Source organism: Rhynchophorus ferrugineus, unplaced genomic scaffold (assembly GCF_030347505.1).
Source record: "Rhynchophorus ferrugineus isolate W39M unplaced genomic scaffold, kcgeb_rfMv2 rfM2, whole genome shotgun sequence".
Classification (NCBI taxonomy): Eukaryota; Metazoa; Arthropoda; class Insecta; order Coleoptera; family Curculionidae; genus Rhynchophorus; species Rhynchophorus ferrugineus.
In genome coordinates, this window is record NW_027472581.1 from 91,941,305 (window position 1) to 91,960,431 (window position 19,127).

General features: G+C 30.8%; 1 protein-coding gene across 2 annotated transcripts in view; it reads left to right on the top strand.

Moving 5' to 3' along the window:
- Dh31 (diuretic hormone class 2) overlaps positions 1 to 19,127 on the top strand; it is a 161,859-nt gene that overhangs the window by 91,112 nt on the left and 51,620 nt on the right. For both annotated transcript variants that reach the window (XM_076396968.1, XM_076396967.1), the window contains exons 2-3: positions 6,938 to 7,055; positions 17,882 to 17,998. In XM_076396968.1, the coding sequence (XP_076253083.1) occupies positions 6,943 to 7,055; positions 17,882 to 17,998 (230 nt within the window). In that variant the 5' untranslated portion in view covers positions 6,938 to 6,942. The remainder of the gene's footprint in view (positions 1 to 6,937; positions 7,056 to 17,881; positions 17,999 to 19,127) is intronic.

Below are 19,127 nucleotides of genomic sequence, written 5' to 3' on the forward strand. Positions count from 1 at the left end.
TAATACGGTACTAATTCAGTAGCCAAATCAAATATTTCTCTAATATAAAGTTAGATTTTTTTTAATATTTTAAAATCTCCTTTTTACCAACTAGAGTTAATCTGGCCAGACAATTTAACGGGTACACCAAACCACGGTCCTCGGCATTAAACCTACCGGATGGCCAGTAACCAAAAAAGAGTTCATACCAGAAGACATCCGGTCTTACCCAGCCTGCTTACTGGCGTTACTGGGATGGTTATTCCTGGTCGGATTTTTCACTAGTACCTAAAGACACTTTCAGTTACAATCACCAACATAAAGTTTATATCGATGAATTCATATGGCATGAGCCCCAACAGGATTGGAACCCGCGACTATTGCAAATGTAGGAGGACCGCCCTGTCGCCTTGACCACTGGGCCAACGGAACCCTCTAGATTACATTTAAAGCTAACCAATCTATAGACTGACATATTTCATCTCGCCACATGTGTAGTGGTTATTTCCTCGCAGTTTTTGTAACAGAACATTAACATCAACCTAAGAACGTCAACGTTACTTTTTTTATTTCTTAAAAGAGAAAAGCCGTTAAAGCTCATCGGTTACTGGTTGAGCCTTACTATGAGTATGCTCCAAAGGCCGAAAATATCAGAAACTAATCAGAAAATTGAAAAATCGTCTGTGAAATGCTACTCCAAAGGTACAAAAGGGAGTCCTTTGTGCATCGAATAATGGTATCAGTCATTGAAACTTGGTGAAACAATTAATAATGATCACTAGCGACAACAAATTACACTGTATATCAATATTTTGTATTCTATAACATCACATAAATCAACATTTTTGTCAAATTCTCCCTGCTGTACACAAAAACTTTTAAAAACATACCATTTTAAAATTATGATAAATTAAACTACTAAAAATAGATAAAGACAGTATGAAAAATTTAAATCATATTTATTTATATATGTTATTAATTTTATACAAAAACATAGTAATATATATTAACAAAATAGGCAATGAATAAAAATACTTCAGGTTTAAGTGGACAATAGAAAAAATGAGCCATATATTTTGAAAGAAAATGACGAAATATTGTCTGTTCTTCTTGTGAACGACAGAATACTCTTTTATTATAAACCAGCAGTAATCTGCTAAAATTTTAGCATTCCATCTTGATTGATAGCGCTCTTGTACCTATTTTATAGCCTGGTTATCTAAGCGTTCACCTTGTTCGTCACTCACCATTCCAAGATTAAGAGGGAAATTCGAAATGATAATGCAAGAAATGTATTTTTCTTGGCAAAAAAACTCGGCATTTTATGCTTTAGAATTGCCTAACAATCCAAAAATTGTTTTCCTTAGAGATAATCCAGCCGCTAACTCTTTCGCGATTATATTTTTATCGAATTCATTGCTCTTTCTATTAATTTAGTATAATTACGTTTGATTTACCACAAACAAAATCAGTTATTTTTTCCCAATATTTAACTTTATAGTGTTTTTGCCCCTATTGTCCCTCCAAAAGAGAAAAGAACAATATTTCGTAAAATATCTTTTTTGTCCAAGTGGTATAGCAACAACTTTTAAAGTTCATACATATCTTATAAAATTACTGAATATGCAATAAGTATGGAGGGATATCGGCTGTTATTGTAGAGTAAAACAGTTTTTAAGCGTAAATAGTTTTTACACTATTTCTAAGGGTCATGACGTGTTAGATAACTATATTAAGAGACAATATTTTTAACAGTGGATTAAGGAATTCAGAACACGTAATCTTATTTATGTTTGGAAAGTTGTATCACACAGTTTAATCAATTTGGACTGTGCATTGATCTAAAAACACCCACAATAAGCTGAAAGAGGTAGTAATCATATAACAAAGCCAACCAAAAAAAAACAAATGGGAAGCTTTATAGCACCGGTCGTACTATTCAGACCTGGCCTCATCCGACTACTTATGCTTACCTTATCGGATCGACAACATGCCCTTTGCCAGTTTCGTTCAAAGTTCAAATTTGACATATAGTTAAATATGAATTTTAATAAATTAATTTTCATAATAAAAAAATACACTAAAAACTTATATAAATATAATGTAACAAATCTATTGTATAAATAATAGCACTAATAATAATATAAATAATATAAACAACATTTTATTGTCACAAAATTCCTCCGAGAATACTTAAAAGATATATTGCTTTTTATTCGTGAGCCTTCCTATTAACGGAACAAGGAATGTAGAGAGTATTTAATTTTATCTAACAGTGATCAATAAAATTTGTTTTAGGGCTCAGTCACGTCATAATCCGAATTACTTTACGTCCGGGTATTTGTCTAGATTATGTTTCAATTAAACGGTCAACATTTGCTAATAGGGATTTCATCCAATATCTTTACAATTATCGGTAGTAAAATATTGAATATCAATATTACTTAAAATAAGTTTGGGGGTTAATAGCCACTTCTAAGAATATATAATATGTATGATATTTAATTGCCATTAAGAATAAAAATTATTTCCTATCATCTGAAATCATTATATCAACAAAAGATAAAAGTTGACTCTGACATAACATTAGAAACTTGGACCATATTTCTGGTTACTACATAAAATTTAAAATAACTGAATTTGATAAGACAAATTTTTTTTTGTAAAATTAATTTTATTTTCCCTCTTTTTAGGTTCATGTAAATACTGCAATGTTTTTTAACTTCCATACTAACTTTAAGATATTACAGTTGCTCCAAACTAAAATAACTGTCTATTAAAGCATTAATATCAAAATATTATAATATTGTAATTATATAAATTATAATTCAATTATTTTTCATTTCAAGTTTCATTAACTACTCGTTTTTGATACCACCATATAAACATAAAAACTGTATGGCCATAAATGGTCCTTTTCTATCTCAATGTGAATGGTTCTCTTTGACTAACCCATAACTTTTTGCGCCCGAAATTGTGATGGTAGATTAATCTTTCATCGCCACCCAAAATACATCACTGAAGACTTATTATTTTGCCTAACAAGGAAGTAGACCGCGATGCTGAAACAATACGAAATTTCATTTTCAATCAATACGTATATTATTTAGATTAAGATGTTTTAAAACTTCTAGAAAAAGTTTATTCATATCAGAATCAAAAAGCTTTCTGAAAGTTCTTTGAAAGTTATAGTGGGTTTTCCACCATCCAGTAAATCTTACAATTCACTATCTTTGGTCACCCTTTGTCATTGACATCTATATCTCCAATTTTAAATCATTGAAACCTAGACTTTGTAAGATAGAGATATGTCAAAAGCATCCAATTTTCGAGAGTTAGGGTTCATCGTTTAATATTTATTTAAATTCATACTTCGCATTTTAATCAATAGATATTTTTGATAAAAGTACATACAAGCACCTAATAATTTCTAACATTTTTTGATTTTAATTCATTATGGAAAAACGAGAATATGATTTTATGATTCTCTATAGAATGTATTTCTTTCACAGTATTAAACTTTTGAAGACTGGATGGATATTTGAACACAATTTCAATTCAGTGTTTCTGCATTGCAATGCTTGAGTTACATTTATAGTTATACTAGCGACCCGCCCCGGCTTCGCACAGGTGCAATGCTGATACTAAATTAAATACACTACAGAAAAAATATGAACGTTGTATATAAAAACATAGCGACCCGCTCCGACTTTGCACGGGCATAAAATATATATGCCTATGTCACTCAATGAAAACATGATTAAAATCGATCCAGTATTTTTGGTTCATTCATTACTGCCCTTGGCCTGCACGCATTAAATTTGGAGTAAAACAATTCCTCTTCCCCTATACTTACTATGAAGATTTCCTGCTATCTTTGGAATATCTAAATTCATACAATTTTTATTACATTACACATTTTTAAACGCAAATTTTAAATTTGTAATATCTCCGAAAATATTTGTTTAATTTACATGCTGTAAGGAACCATATTGATCTATATTAATTGCACACTGTATTTAAGGTACTTAATTCGATAAGGATTAATGCCGTATTGCTTAAAATAGCTTCGTAAATAAGCCATTTTCTCACGTAAAAAGTAAACAATAAAAATGTTTAATGTGGGTTATCCCTAAAAGATAAACATATACCATCGCGGACTTTTTTGTAGACCTTTTTATGGTGTACAATACTGTAGTACATTAATTTGATCTAACTCGTAAGGTTAGGCAGCGTTTTTGCTAATTGCTAAATAAGCCTAAAAAAATAGGTTAATTTACGACATCACGTTAGAAACCTCAAAAATTAGCAATGTTGCCTTAGTATATTATGCATGTATTATACATATAAACCTTCCTCTTGAATCACTCTATCTATTGAAAAAAACCGCATCAAAATCCGTTGCGTAGTTTTAAAGATTTAAGCGCACATAGGGATATAGGGACAGAAAAGTCGACTTTGTTTTATACTATGTAGTGATGTTGCTAAAATCTACTTTGTTTGTTTTTTGGTAAAATTAAGAAAACAACAATATAACTGTACAATATCATATAACTAAACAATACCGTAACTATAATTTACTAGAACAAAATGTTCTAAGCCGGCTTGAATGATGCAGTGGTAAAGGCGACAGGACTGTGATCGTTTAAAATTTGTGATAACCCTAGGCAAGAGTGCAAAATCCGTCAAGAAAAATTATCCCAGACACGCCAGAAACCAGGCTGGGTAAGACCGGATGTCTCTAAGTCTCAGTGTCTTCTAAATGATTTCTAAGTTGGTCACTGGTCAGTCGGTAGCCTTAATGTCGAGAACCGTGGCTCGGAGCAGACTTTAAACTGTAGGTACATTCCAGATAAACCCTCGTTGATAAAAAAATTTATATGTTCTAATTTTGAATATACAGACCATAGCTGCTTAAGTAATTTAAATCATTATAACACTTTCTAATATATCTTACCATTGAATGACTAAGACAAATTAGTTTTCAAGTTTCAATTCCGTTCAGAACATTTGAAACGAAACACGTTACTCCATATCGAAAGTACGTCCGGAATGTTTAATAAAAGTCGGCTCCACAAATATCCCCAAGATTTTTTTAACTCGGCACAAATTTAAATATGGTACGCAATATGGTCCGTGTTGTAATTGTCTGAAGAAATTTTCGAAAAAATATGTTAAAACTTTATATCGTTTAATATGTGCATGTATAATTTTTGAAATTGGGACTTGTAATGTTTTTCGTTTCGTTTAAATATTGTTTTATTAGAATTTCATTTTATTATATATTATGAATAATTTTTAATATACTATATACTCACTTTATACTATATATACAGTCAGTTATAAAAACAAGTTTGAGTTAAAAAAGCTCAAAAGAAATATTATTTTATTTGTATCAACATATATAATTCAAAAAATTGCTTCCACATAGTGGGGTAGGATGTTGTATTTAATATCAATTGTATCTTGCTCCATATATAAGCTGTATCCATTTTTGTCTGCCTTTGCTTAGTTTTCTAAAGTATTTCTTTGATACATTCATCGAAGGTTTGCCCTTTGATTCTTCTACTTGTCGCCCTTGCTTTCCATATCTTTGTAATATTGAGATATTTTGTTATTTCTTTGCTTCTCATCCTGTTTATCTTTATTACACACTTGACACTTCTGAGTTTCTTGTTTCCTGATGATTCTATCTTACTCTTATCTCCCTTTGACAAGACCTACGTTTCGCAACCAATTATTAGGCTTGGCTTGTGGATTGTTTTGTATATTTCCTTTTTAGTTCTTCTTGGTATCACCTTTTATTAACGAATTTACTATTGATAGCAAAGTATAAGTTCGTGGTTCTTTCAATTCGTTACCCAGATTCTTAAATTAATTTACTTGTTTTATTTGTACATCCTCTATATTTCTTACTTTACTCGGCTCTATTAACATATCTGACATAACTAATATATACATAATATCCAAATTTCATAAAAAGAAAGACACTCTGTATTATTAATTGTTATCATATGATTTACTGTCTTCTTAGGTAGGATTACAATGAAATGACTAATACTGTAAAAGCGTTATATAAAAATTAAATTATACTTTTAGAAATAGTATAAGCTCTTATTTTATTTATTTAAATATATATATATATATATATATATATATATATATATATATACCAAATTGTGTTTCATTTCATGTTCATACCTTCAACTTTATCCTTATCTTAAAATTAACCATCATAGTAATTTAAAAAAAATAAAAAGCTCTTAAATATATTTTTTGAAACATCATGTAATTTAGATGGTGAAATCGACTTTTATATGATTATTGTCAATTCAATACCATTTCGCTCAAATATTGGTTATTTGCTTATATTGCCTTTTCATTTTCTCTGTGCTGAAATCTAGCATAAGTTTTTCTTGCTTTTCAGACAACTTAAGGTGTCGAACCTGTTTATTATATTAGCGATTATTCACATCATAGTGCCTTAAAACATAACCCCTATGATTTTAAATGATATCCAAGCAACTTTGCCTCTTTTGTACTCATCATTGCTTTAACGTTAACTGCTTTAAAGGATAAAAAAGCAAAAACTGAATATCAGGCTCAATGAAATTCCCTTTTTTTTCAGTAATGAGAACATTTTCTACCACATTTTCTAAAAATCACCCTACACCTGCCAAATACAGCAGCATATAACGAATAAAATCACGTACAACGAAGACGGAATCTTACTTGTACATCCAGAATAACATAATGTAATACGTCTTATCTATTTTACTTACAACAATAACTCCGACTCCATTAATTTCCTTCAACGAAATAATCGCCTCCCGCTTCAAATTATTCCCCCCGCTTCCCCATCCAACCCTCGTCCCCTAGAAAATAAATAAATCCCTAAAATAACCCCGTCAGAAATTCGCCGTAATGTTATGAAAGAGAACGTTCTGTTTTGTTTCAGGAAAAATGAAGTCCACAACATCAAGCAGCAACACTGGAAGTTCGCTTTTGATTATGGTCTTATCTGTTCTCGTAGTTTTCGAAATAGCGTCCACATTCGCAGCTGCATACCCGGCAAGGTAACGTTCAAACTGGCTTAATTTCACGAACGAGATCTACGTTATTTAAATGGGAAAAACAAAAGGCTTTTAAAAAGTATAAAGCATGGTTCGACGTAATCAGAACCGGCGTGTTCGGAGTTTTACGTTGAATACCGACATTCTAGGAATACTCGGACACTATTAAGGTTATCGTGAATTTTAAATGCCTTTGTAGTTAATTCAAACATGATTTTTAAAAAAATTAAGACTTATATTAATGAAATTTAAAGGAATTAATTGTCAAAATATGCTTTAAATAACTGAGATCTCAATAAGTGTCTCATACGAATAGACTCCGAATTCGAATATTTATTTGTATATTCAATTCTTACACATTTTATTAAATATAATTTATTTTAACGTTACAGTACATCTAATATGTATTTTTTTATTATTTAGTTATTAGATTGTTACTAGTCGTTTCCCACTAACCTAGGTATATAACTAGGAAGACCCATCTGTCCTATCTCAGTCGACAGTGAAATAATGTTTATGCATGTCACTGCTGAATTTTTTTATTATATGCACCTCACTACACAAGTTCAGATGGTTTGATCCTTTTGAGTCGGTGTCCTGTTCTGGTGGCATCCAAAAGCTGCAATACCTCAATATTCTCACGAGAATGGAGTCTTTCCTCGTGCCCCTTTGCAATTCTCTTGATTAGTTTACTGACTGTGGGTATCTCGATGTAGGTAATCAGTCCTATAGTATTTGGATGCGCGCACAATACCTCTCAGAACTTTGTTCTAAAAAAATTTATTTTGTTTATGTTACTCTTTGCAGAACATCCCCATAATTGAAATCCGTATGTATTTGCTTATATAATAGCAATTTATTATGTACTGTTAATTGGGTTTTTTTTCCAATTAGCCAATACATTTTCCAATATGCCAATTCCAGTTCTTTTCTTTTTTGCTTTATATGTTCCTTCCAGTGAAGTTTTGCATCAAGATTCATCATGATCATGATGCATTGCACATGCACAGATTTACTTTCGTTAATTTTTATTTTCCAAGCTTGTGTCATTTGCCTGTTGCAATTTTCGTGAGGCTTCTTCGCTATTGTCTCCGACAGCTATAATCGCAGTATCATCAGCAAATGCAGCCATCGTAATATTCTCCATTCGTGATATATCACAAGTGTAGATAGAGCATTGACCCCAGTGACGATTGTATATATCGATCCCATTCTGAAATATCCATGTCTCATCTAAATACACAAATTGAAATAATAAATCTTCCTTTGTTTTATTATATCCTGTTAAGAAAGTGTATTATTTTAAAAGCAATGTCTGAAAGTTCCATTAAACCACTTCGTGGGTTATCTTTGGACTATTTAAGTCCTAACAGTGTATGAAGATGTGCTACATTCCTCAAAGACGATATCTCATAGCTCAAAGCTCTCTATAGATACTCTCCAGACAGCATCCTCTTAAAAAATTATGTTAATATTGAAAAAAACTACTCACTGTTTTTAAAAATTTCATATATGATCACTGATGGAGCAAATATCAAGCTGATCTTGATTTGTCACCCGGTTCGCATTAGGGCCGTTTCTGTTCGATGAATCCAACTTTATATTTTTCTTTTTTAAGATATTTTAATAATCGTGCCCATACTAATAATCAGTGTAGCTGCAAGACCCTAAAAAATACTTTCAATAAAAGCTGTTAAATATTAATTAATATTTAACAGCAAAAATGTTTACTACTCTAATGAATTTTACTGAAATTTGCGGACATTTGTGAACATATCAGAGAGCGTTGTATCTCTTTTTAATTGTAATAAAATGAGAAAGAAATTATTACCTGATTCTAAATCGAATTTACAAATCGCAGCAGGCAATACATTAAATATTTAGATAACGTAAGTTCACTGCCTCATTAGATATTCTACATTACGCGGCTAACTTTTACATCACCTCAATTATTTTTTCCCCAACAATAACAATAACCTCTTTGTCGATTGTCGGTGAATTAAACCCCCTCCTCCTTGACAGGCTACAGATTGTCGTACTTAACCATTCATTATATCCTATTGTTTGTCTATTATAGTATTGTTTGTTATTTCTAAGTTGAGTTCCTTTAAATACAGTGGTTGTAAATTTTCCCGTTTTTCTCATTTACAATCAAGTGAAAAAAATGCACAACAGAAGTATAAACCTAAGAATATAAAAATCATGATAAATAATGAATTAAATGAATTTGATTTGATTGACCCCAGTGGTCACAGTGGCATCTACTGTTAAGTAGATGCTGAATAAGTCAAAACGGCCAAAGTGCATTGTCTCTCTGAGATACACACACTATTCAGTTTGATTTCATTGCTATATATCTTCATTGGATTTTCATATGAAACTGTTGAAAAGTTTAGGTATTTTAGATTCCTCACTCACATTACTTATTAATCTATCTGATTATCAGTTAAATGAAAGATTTTTAAAACATACTTATGCATAACAAATGATGATGTTAGTTTCATTTTAATCTTAAATCAGTGTGGATATTCTCATCTATTTAAAAGCCCATACGTTATTTAAACAATAAGCGTATTTTATAATATTGTCTGCTTATCTACCACTTATTGTTGTACCAAAACCAAGATTGCTTTCATGATGTTAACAAGATGGAAATCTACTCCTCAGTCTCTGCTCTAAAACTCTTCATAATAACCCAATTATGTTGAGGTTTGGTGATTGTGCGAACCAGAGCTCTTGGTGCTTCTAAAACAAAAACTGAACCTTTTTGGCCGTGTGTATGGCTGCATTATCATCTTAGAACGTTTGAACTCACAGTAAAAATTAAAATATCATTAAAAGTGAAATCCAAACCAGTGATGTGAATTAGAGGTCTAGCTGAATGCTACGATGTTGCCGCCCAAATCATTATGAAATCAATCATGCTTGCAAATTTCTTTGCAGATTTCTATTGATATCTTCATACATAAACCTGACTGTTTGTAGGAAACAATGACGATACCGTATTCTTCCAATCACCAAATATCCAGGTTTTGTGATTGTTTCACCACTTTTTCTCAGCTTAACATTGGCTTCCCTTACAAATAGTTTCACAATCACAGCTCTTCCATGAATGTTGACTTCGTGAAACTTTCGCCGCAGTGTTTATGTAGAAACAGTATTACTCAAATGAATATTCTCTCCAGATTTGGTAAATTATTTATAATTTATATTAATAATGGCTAACAATAAGTTGATTTTATAAATATATTGGATTCTGTTTTTTCTTTGCTCTATTTTTCACTTTCACTTATCTTCTTGATGGATAGCAGGAATGCGGAACCAATAGAACGATATATTGCGACGGAGTTTGAAAGCGAAGGACGGAAACTTCATTAACAATTTACCATCTAAACAACGGCGAATCGATTACCCTGCAAGCACACGTGCAGAAATATACTATAATTCAAATTCCCTCAAAACAGAAATGCGAATATCAAGACATAAAATATCGATAAAAAACGTCCGGGATTCTTATCAATATTCCATGACATTTCAATTAATAGATGCTGGAGTTATAGTGGTTTTAATAACCACAAAAATGCTTAAAAATTAATTTTGTATGTGTTAAGTACACATTATTTTTATATATAAAAATGGTCTGTTAATTGTATTGTTAATTTTATTATTAATGGATATTATATTAATACCTGATATATTGACAAACTGACTTCGAACAATTTTATAAAATTTAAGGAAATAAAGAACATCTAATAGGTGTTAAATTGAATATATTTTGCCTATAATTTAGTTTTCTTTATTTGAGGCTCTATTGCCAAATCCGGTACAATATATTTTATTAAAAGTACTGTCCATCGATAGCCGTTAATTTCTGATACCTTTACCTCGAAAGAACGATGAATCTTTTGAGGTTATCCATGAATCATCCTGTTTTTGGTAAGTTTATAGGAAATAAAGCAGTCATAGTGAATTTCAGACAGGTCCCGACTCATATCTCAAGGCAAATAGTAATCAGAAGGAGTAAGGTATGAAGCATACGGCGGGTGGGGTTGCACTTCCCATTTCAATATTTCATGGTTTGCATATGTTTTCACTGGTTTTTTATACTATTAAGCCTTATCGTGCTGAAGAATAGCATTGTTGTTCCTATTAAGACCATTTCCTGTCATTGTTCGACTCAAACGGTTTCAAATCCTCGCCTTCAAAATGTTTTTGGCCTTCAAACTGAAGGCCAAAAACTCTTACTCTTTTATATATATATATATATATATATATATATATATATATATATATATATATATATATATATATATATATATATATATATACTTTCAATTCTCCTTTAACTAACGAGGGTTTATCTGGACTGGACCTACCGTTTAACGTTGGCTCCGAACCACGGTTTTAAGCCTACCAGCATTAAGCGTACCGACTGGCTAGTGACCAACTTAGAAATTATCCCAGAAGACATTCAGTCTTGGTTTCTGGCGTGAATAGGATCAATCTTCCAATGGATCAATCTTCCAGTATCTTCGTAATATTTTTGCCAAATCAGGCTTGTATGGTGGATGACCAGTCAAATAGCTTATTGATTCCGCTAATGTATGAGAGCTTGCATTGTCATATGAAAAATGAGTTTTCGATACAGCTTCAATTTTCGTATTTCACAAAGCACTTCTGGTAAACAAATGATTCTGTGCCATTGTGTGCAACCAGCACCTTTGTCACATGTCCAGTTATTCAACCAGGTGACCATTTCCTCCGAAGTGTTTCTCGCGTGAATTACATTTATCGGATTTGGCATTGTCTTTTATTAAATTATTCGGTAACCAACTTGAAGAAATCTTCTGCATAGTTATATATGTATGCAATATCTCATTGATACCGAGACTAATGTCCCTAGATGATTCAATCTCGTGGTAAACTACATAATGATCTTGCAATATCATTTCGTCCTCATTCTAACCTAATGCTCATGATTAACTCTGAACAATTACAAACATATTTGTACATACAAATCTTTCACGCCCTATAATACTATTTTCTACAGCTATATTCTATTAATTATGTGCATACCTTTAGTTGTTTCCACTCTCATCACTCTGTGTTAGGAATTTTCAGCCTTATCACATGGCCTGTCCAGGTCAATCACTAAACTGTTAATTTCCAATCTGCCTAAAACATGTTCACGATCCACCTTTTAATAATTACTACATCTGTGTCTTATTGAGTTCATCCAAACCGAAGGTGTTATGGTCGTCAATGCTTCCTTCTACACATCCAAACAGTTATTCATGGAATATCCTTCTCGATCAGCATGTCTATCATAATAATTCTTTGCTACCCCCATACCTTTTTTCGGGCTTATTTCTAAAAAAAGTAAATTGCAAAAACCCAATGAAATATTTCATTTATACCTAATAACAATTTGAAATACTTCAACTTTTAGTCTCTTCAAAACTCAGTTCATGTTTTGAAAGCCATTCGTTCATTACAGCCTTTCTTGATGCTATTGTTGGAGTCCAAAATAATAGCCTCACGATTCCACCATAACAAATACATGTTTTGGTTCATTTCTCCATGGTAGTCGCCATTGGGTTTGGAGGAAAACACTAATTCTGTACCACGAATAAATCCATTCTTATTCCCTGGATGAAACACAATATATCTGCATTTAATTATTAATAAATATTATGACCAACAAAACCTAATAAATTTTTATTTTTATACTGTTTTTTTATAAAATATTCTGGCTGTATAATTAAGTGTGGTTATTAAATACACTACAATGTTAAAATAAATTATATTTGAAAACAGTATTTTTGTTTAATTATTTTATTTAGATTAGAACTTTGTTGTATGTCAAAGCCAAACTGAACTAAACCTCAGAGTTGATGCGGTAACATTGCAATGTTTTGACGTATATAAATAAACTTTGAATAGAATAGATATACATATATTGATGACCAAGCATTAAATTCGACAATTATTCCGCAAAAATTCAATTACGTCGACGATTTAAAGATCTATCAACTGTAAGAAAAATTGTTAAAAGCGAAAGGAAGAATTTTAATTTTCGACCACTAGATTTTTCACGCGGTAAGACGGGGAAACGAGCGCGGGGGAAAGGGTTCGCGCCCATATCCCGAAAAAAGGGAAGGTAAAAAAAGGAAAATTAATTTTTAATGAAGTCGTTTAACGAATTTTCTCTCAATTTTCACCAGCTTAATAACTGCACCTTGATATAATTTACTAGAAGAATTTCCGCCGTTACATGGGAAACAGAAATGTGTTTGAGCGAACTTCTAACGCAGACGAGAGGATCCAAGAAAATTATAATTAATCGCTTTGTTCGTTATCTTTTACGGTTGTGCGACATGGAAAGGTATACGTCTGAAGTGATCTCTTGCGTACCGGATGTGAAACATGTGCTTCGAGAAAAAAAACTTAATATAAAGTACCAAAAGCAAAACAAAAATAATCATTCATTAAGATTAAGGAATATTTGTAAGTTATATAGAGTGTTATAACGTTTAGCATTTTATTCAAACTGTAAATACCACACATTTCTTTGGAAAAATTAATTTTTTTATTCAACAAAATTCTTTTCAAGGGTGATACACTGATTATAGCGACCCTCCACCCTTTCGATACCATTTATGTAGTACGATTTGTCCTTTGCTTCAAAATAGAACTCAGTTTCGGTGATCACCTCTTCATTCGACGAACATTTCTTCCCAGCGAACATTATTGTGAGATCTGAGAACAGGAAATAATCACTGGGAGCCAGATCTAGAGAATACGGTGGATGAGGAAGCAATTCGAAGCCCAATTCATGGATTTTTACCATGGAGTTTTCCCACGATTTGAAGCGGGTTCATCGTGTGCTGTCCACTCGGATGACTGTCAATTGGACTTCGGAGTGAAATGATGGAACCATGTTTTATCTATTGTCACCTATCGACGCAAAAACTCGGGTTTATTACGCTTGATGCTCTTTAAACACTGCTCCGAATCATCAACTCGTAGATGCTTTTGGTCAAACGTGAGCTCGCGCGACACCCACTTTGCACAGAGCTTTCTCATACCCAAATATTCGTGAATGATATGATGTACACGTTCATTTGATATCTTTATAGTGTCTGCTATTTCATTAAATTTCAATATAAGGTCATTCAAACTCATTCTGTGGATTTCTTAAATGTTTTCGTCAGTAACAACCTCTTTTGGACGTCCACTACGTTCACCGTCTTCGGTGCTCATTTCCCCACGTCTTAATTTAGCATACCGATCCTTAATGGTTGATTTTCTTCGGACAGTATTGTTGACAAAATGCAATATTTTATCAACACGTGAAATTCGTTTTTATCCATTTTTTTCACGTTAACAAAAATTACTTCACTCAAAATACTATATACTATTGACGGTTAGGGCTAGCTAAAAAACATGGATTTAGTTCTAGTAGCCCCATCTATGTGTCAGGTGAGGGACTTCTCAATTGACCTGTTAGAACGAATGAAAATAATTTTAAACTATTGTTACCCAATCTTAGCCTAGTCTAATGTGGTGTAATAATGTTTATATATTAACACTGCTGATTTTCTATTAGATCCACCTCACTATACCACACTACACAAGATCATATGCTTTGATTCTTTTGAGTCTATATCCTGTTTCGGTGTTATCGAAGAGTTGTACTAATTCGATATTGACATGAAAATGGAGTCTGTCCTGATGCCTCTTCTTTATTAACTGAGTTACAGTCGGTATCTGTAATTCACCTACAATAGATCTCAAGGTTATTGTATTGATATTACTTTTTGAGGAACATTTCCACAATAGAATTTCGTATGTCCATATAGGTTTCAATCCCTTGCTTATATAAAGGCAATTTATTATGTACCATTAGTATTTGATTTTCTTCCAATTAACCAATAGATTTTCCTATATTTTCACTCCAGTTATTTCCTTTTCTTCTTTACATATTCCTTTCGGCGAAGTTTTACATCAAGATTCATTGTTGTTCTATAGAATTATGTTATTATTTATTGTTTGATGATTTACTGTTGACTAGATGCTTGTGCGGTCTCATTATACGTGAACCACACATGCACAGATTTACTCTCGTAAATTTTAATTCTTCAGGGGGGTCCATTTATTTATATTGTCACCTGCCTGTTGTAATTTTTGTGTGGCTTCTTCGCTATTATCTTTGACAGTAAGCAAATGTAGCCATTGTGATATTTTGATTTGTGGTTACCACATGTGTAGAGTATAAGTGAAGTGTTAACCTTAATACATTACCATGCTGTTACCTATTTTAGGTCTTTTGTTTGACTCTAAATATTCTGGCAATAAGGTAAGATTTTAATAGTTCTGTGTGTGGTTTCAGTAATATTCTGTAACTTATGAACAAGGCCGTCATGCTATATTTTATCGAAAGCTTGTACATTCAAGGTTATAGCTGAATATACTTTTTTACCTCCAGTGGCTTTTCATTTACATCTGTTATTCTGTGAATCTAGCCAATTGTTGAATATTTGTTCATAAACCCTAACTAGTATGTATGTTTAGGTCTTCCTCTCTATAATATTGTGAAATGAATATTAATATTGGTAACTGATATTATAAATTAACTGTCATGTGATATTGTGTATAAATACAAAATTGTCAACATTTTTTTATATTTGTAAAAATTGATTGCAAGTTTTACAGCTTCTCTTTATAAATAAAATAAGTATATAGAAATTTCAAATTGACTGTATGAGCCTAACTTTACTTCCATATATTTCTTTCATTAGGTAAATTAATTATGATGTAGTTAATAGCATAAACTTTTATATATTTATATATATTTTATGCAAGACGTATCATTATAAAATTTGCTTGAAAACTATGACGAAAGTAAGATTCTCAAATGTTTATATTTAATTTTGTTAAATGAAGATAACCAAATATATATAGATATAGAATAGATATACAATTTTAATGATCACAGAAGTGTTAGAATAATTATAGAGCTATACTTAATTTAATTCATAAAATATAATTTATCATAGTTGTATTTTGATTGGCTAAAATGTTAAATAATATACTGATGAAAAAGAAACAACATTTAACGAATCCAAAGCAAGCTGAGCAAAGTTCATGCATTTATCCTGTTATGTACGTCTCATAATCATACTTGTTGAATTGTGAACTTGATATAAATAGATGTGCAAAATAATTCACCATCTTTTATTCAATTATATGTTTCCGTTAATAATATAGTTATTTTTCAACTAATTATTTCGCTGTTAGTTCCTATTTAAAATACTGTTATTACTATAAATCTGTCACCTTTCACTACTACAATGGTAATAGTAAAAAATATTTACACCTATTATTATATTTAATAGCAAGAGACAGCTAAGGATCTGTAAATTCACCATCTTTCGTCCAATTATATTTTCCCATTATTAAACTAATTATTTGTTTGATCAACTAATTATTTCGCTTTTATTTCATATTAAAGACGCCTTTCATGTTATGAAACTGTTACATGTTACTATAACATTGCCAATAGAATGACCATAATTATTGAATTATACTAAAACTAAATCAAAAAATATTTGGACCACTTATTAAATTTAATAGCAAATAAGATTTAAAGGGCTCATAAAACTTTATGAGACATAAAATTAAGGAATTGGTCATTCATTGTATTAATAGATTGTTACATAAAATATATAGGATATATCAAATCATTGGTAATATTATTAAGTCCCTAACATTTTTTCAGAAATCAAATCGGTTTGACTACTCTCGAGTTAGTTAATAATAAATACTTTGCTTGTCATAAATAAGAATAAAAAATTATATACAGGGGATAAACAAAATAATATGAAGACCATGCATTATAGTACAACTTGTAGCATCACTGTTTCTATGTAAATAAAGTAACGTTTACATGCCAAGTCTTGTAAGTTATGTTTCAGTATTTTTCAGACAGTCTTGTCCATGGCATTGAAAATATACGTGAAACATGGTAAAATACCATCGGCGAAGATAAATAGTGGACAAAACACTAACTTAATTGACAGAGGCCGACGAACATTTAAAAATGTTATGACATAAATCAATACTCACTTAAGTAATACCGTTGTGGCAAAAGGCACAGCACTTACTTAGCTCGACAAAGGTAACATTTATAGAAGAACTGCGAGATACTGAATGATTAGAAGTATGTGGTATGGTCCGAATAATCATCTTGTACATATTTTCCTACAGACTTCTCGGTCTATGTATGAAGAATAGCAACAGAAATTTACGAAAGATTCCGTAATAATATGGGCGACAATATTGAACCATTTAACTGATCATTTTATTCACATAAATGGCTGGATTACTATAAAGGAATATCTCGACATCCTCAATGATGAAGTTCTCACTATGACTAGAATGATGGTGCCAAACACTGTTAGTCTTCAACCTGCCATTATGGGGAGTTTTAGAACTATATAGAAATCAATTAAAAATTATAAGTAGAAAAATCAAGAAAATATCAATATTTTTCCCAAATATCGATATTTTTCAAAATTCAACTTATCGATTATTTACTTTTTCTTTAGTTTCTCCACGTCCCTGACGAACATCTATCTTCTTAATAACTAGAATAAATTTTACATGCCGAATATATATATATATATATATATATATATATATATATATATATATATATATATATATATTGAATAATAATTATTAAAAATCTTTTTAAGAAGCATTAATCTCTAACATTCTATTATATTAACAATTGCTTTAATTTAACCCAATTTAATTACTTCCAGTTATTCCGGCTACTATTCACCGATCGGATTTGAAGAACAGAATCCCAATTTCATCAATCTACAACAAGCAATTGCAAGGCTAAGACAAGCTTTCATTGATAACAACGATCTCGAAAAGTAAGTATCCCTAGTTTTAGAAACAAATATTGGTTGACGAAGTTGTACGCCTGTCTTTGTTTACGTCTAGCGTTTATTATGTGTACGTCTGGATTATTGTTATGATGTGTATTGTTCAGTGCAAAAACATGCTATGTTTTACACGATTTATAGATAATGAATGCCATTAACATTATTTACTAAAGAATCTTTTATAACTATATATCGCTCAACAAATTGTAGAAAAATTAAATTTAATGTTATTTAATAAAAATATTTTTCAATCAAACAAAATATAAAATATATAGTCATATAAATAATTAGACATTACTATATATATATATATATATATATATATATATATATATATATATATATATATATATAAATATATAAAATAAAATGTATTCCCTTCATAATATATTAATGAATAAGTTATAGGACGCCGTTAAATACTATCTTCAGTGTATTAATTAAATTTTATCACCATACAAAAAAAATATTAAAACATTAATCATTACTATCACGATATTAATTTATATGGGCATATTTCAAGTTCTGCTTCACCAAGACAATGGCACCGTGTCACAAGTCAGTGAAAACGATGGCAAACGTGTGTGTAATGACAATGTTTCTTCATAACCATAAGCCGTAATTAATAACCATCTACATTATCTTTGTTTCATCTATCTTCTTCAACAAATTTATTATTTTACTAATACGTTTTCTTGAAATATTTTGAAAACCTAACTTTGTGACTGATTTTGCTCTAAAATATTTTTATAAATAAAATAAAATGAAATCTAATATTAGAAGAGACCATGAAAACTAATTCACAGTCCTAGTATCTATAAAATATATAACATTATAGAGCATGATATGTTTTATAACTCGCGCATTTCCTATACAAACATAATTACCATACTGATTTTATATTGAATTATAAGCTTTTTGGCAGTCAATCCCAAATAATTATAAATAAACAAACAACACGTTTCACTTCACAAAAGCACTAATCCAACAAACAACTAAATTAAAACTAAAGTACCAAAATAATTGCTGTATACTTACTTAAAAATTAATTGTTGTCATGAATTTTAAATACAATGGCAGCCATCAAAAGCCTATTCTGGAAACGATGCGGAAATAG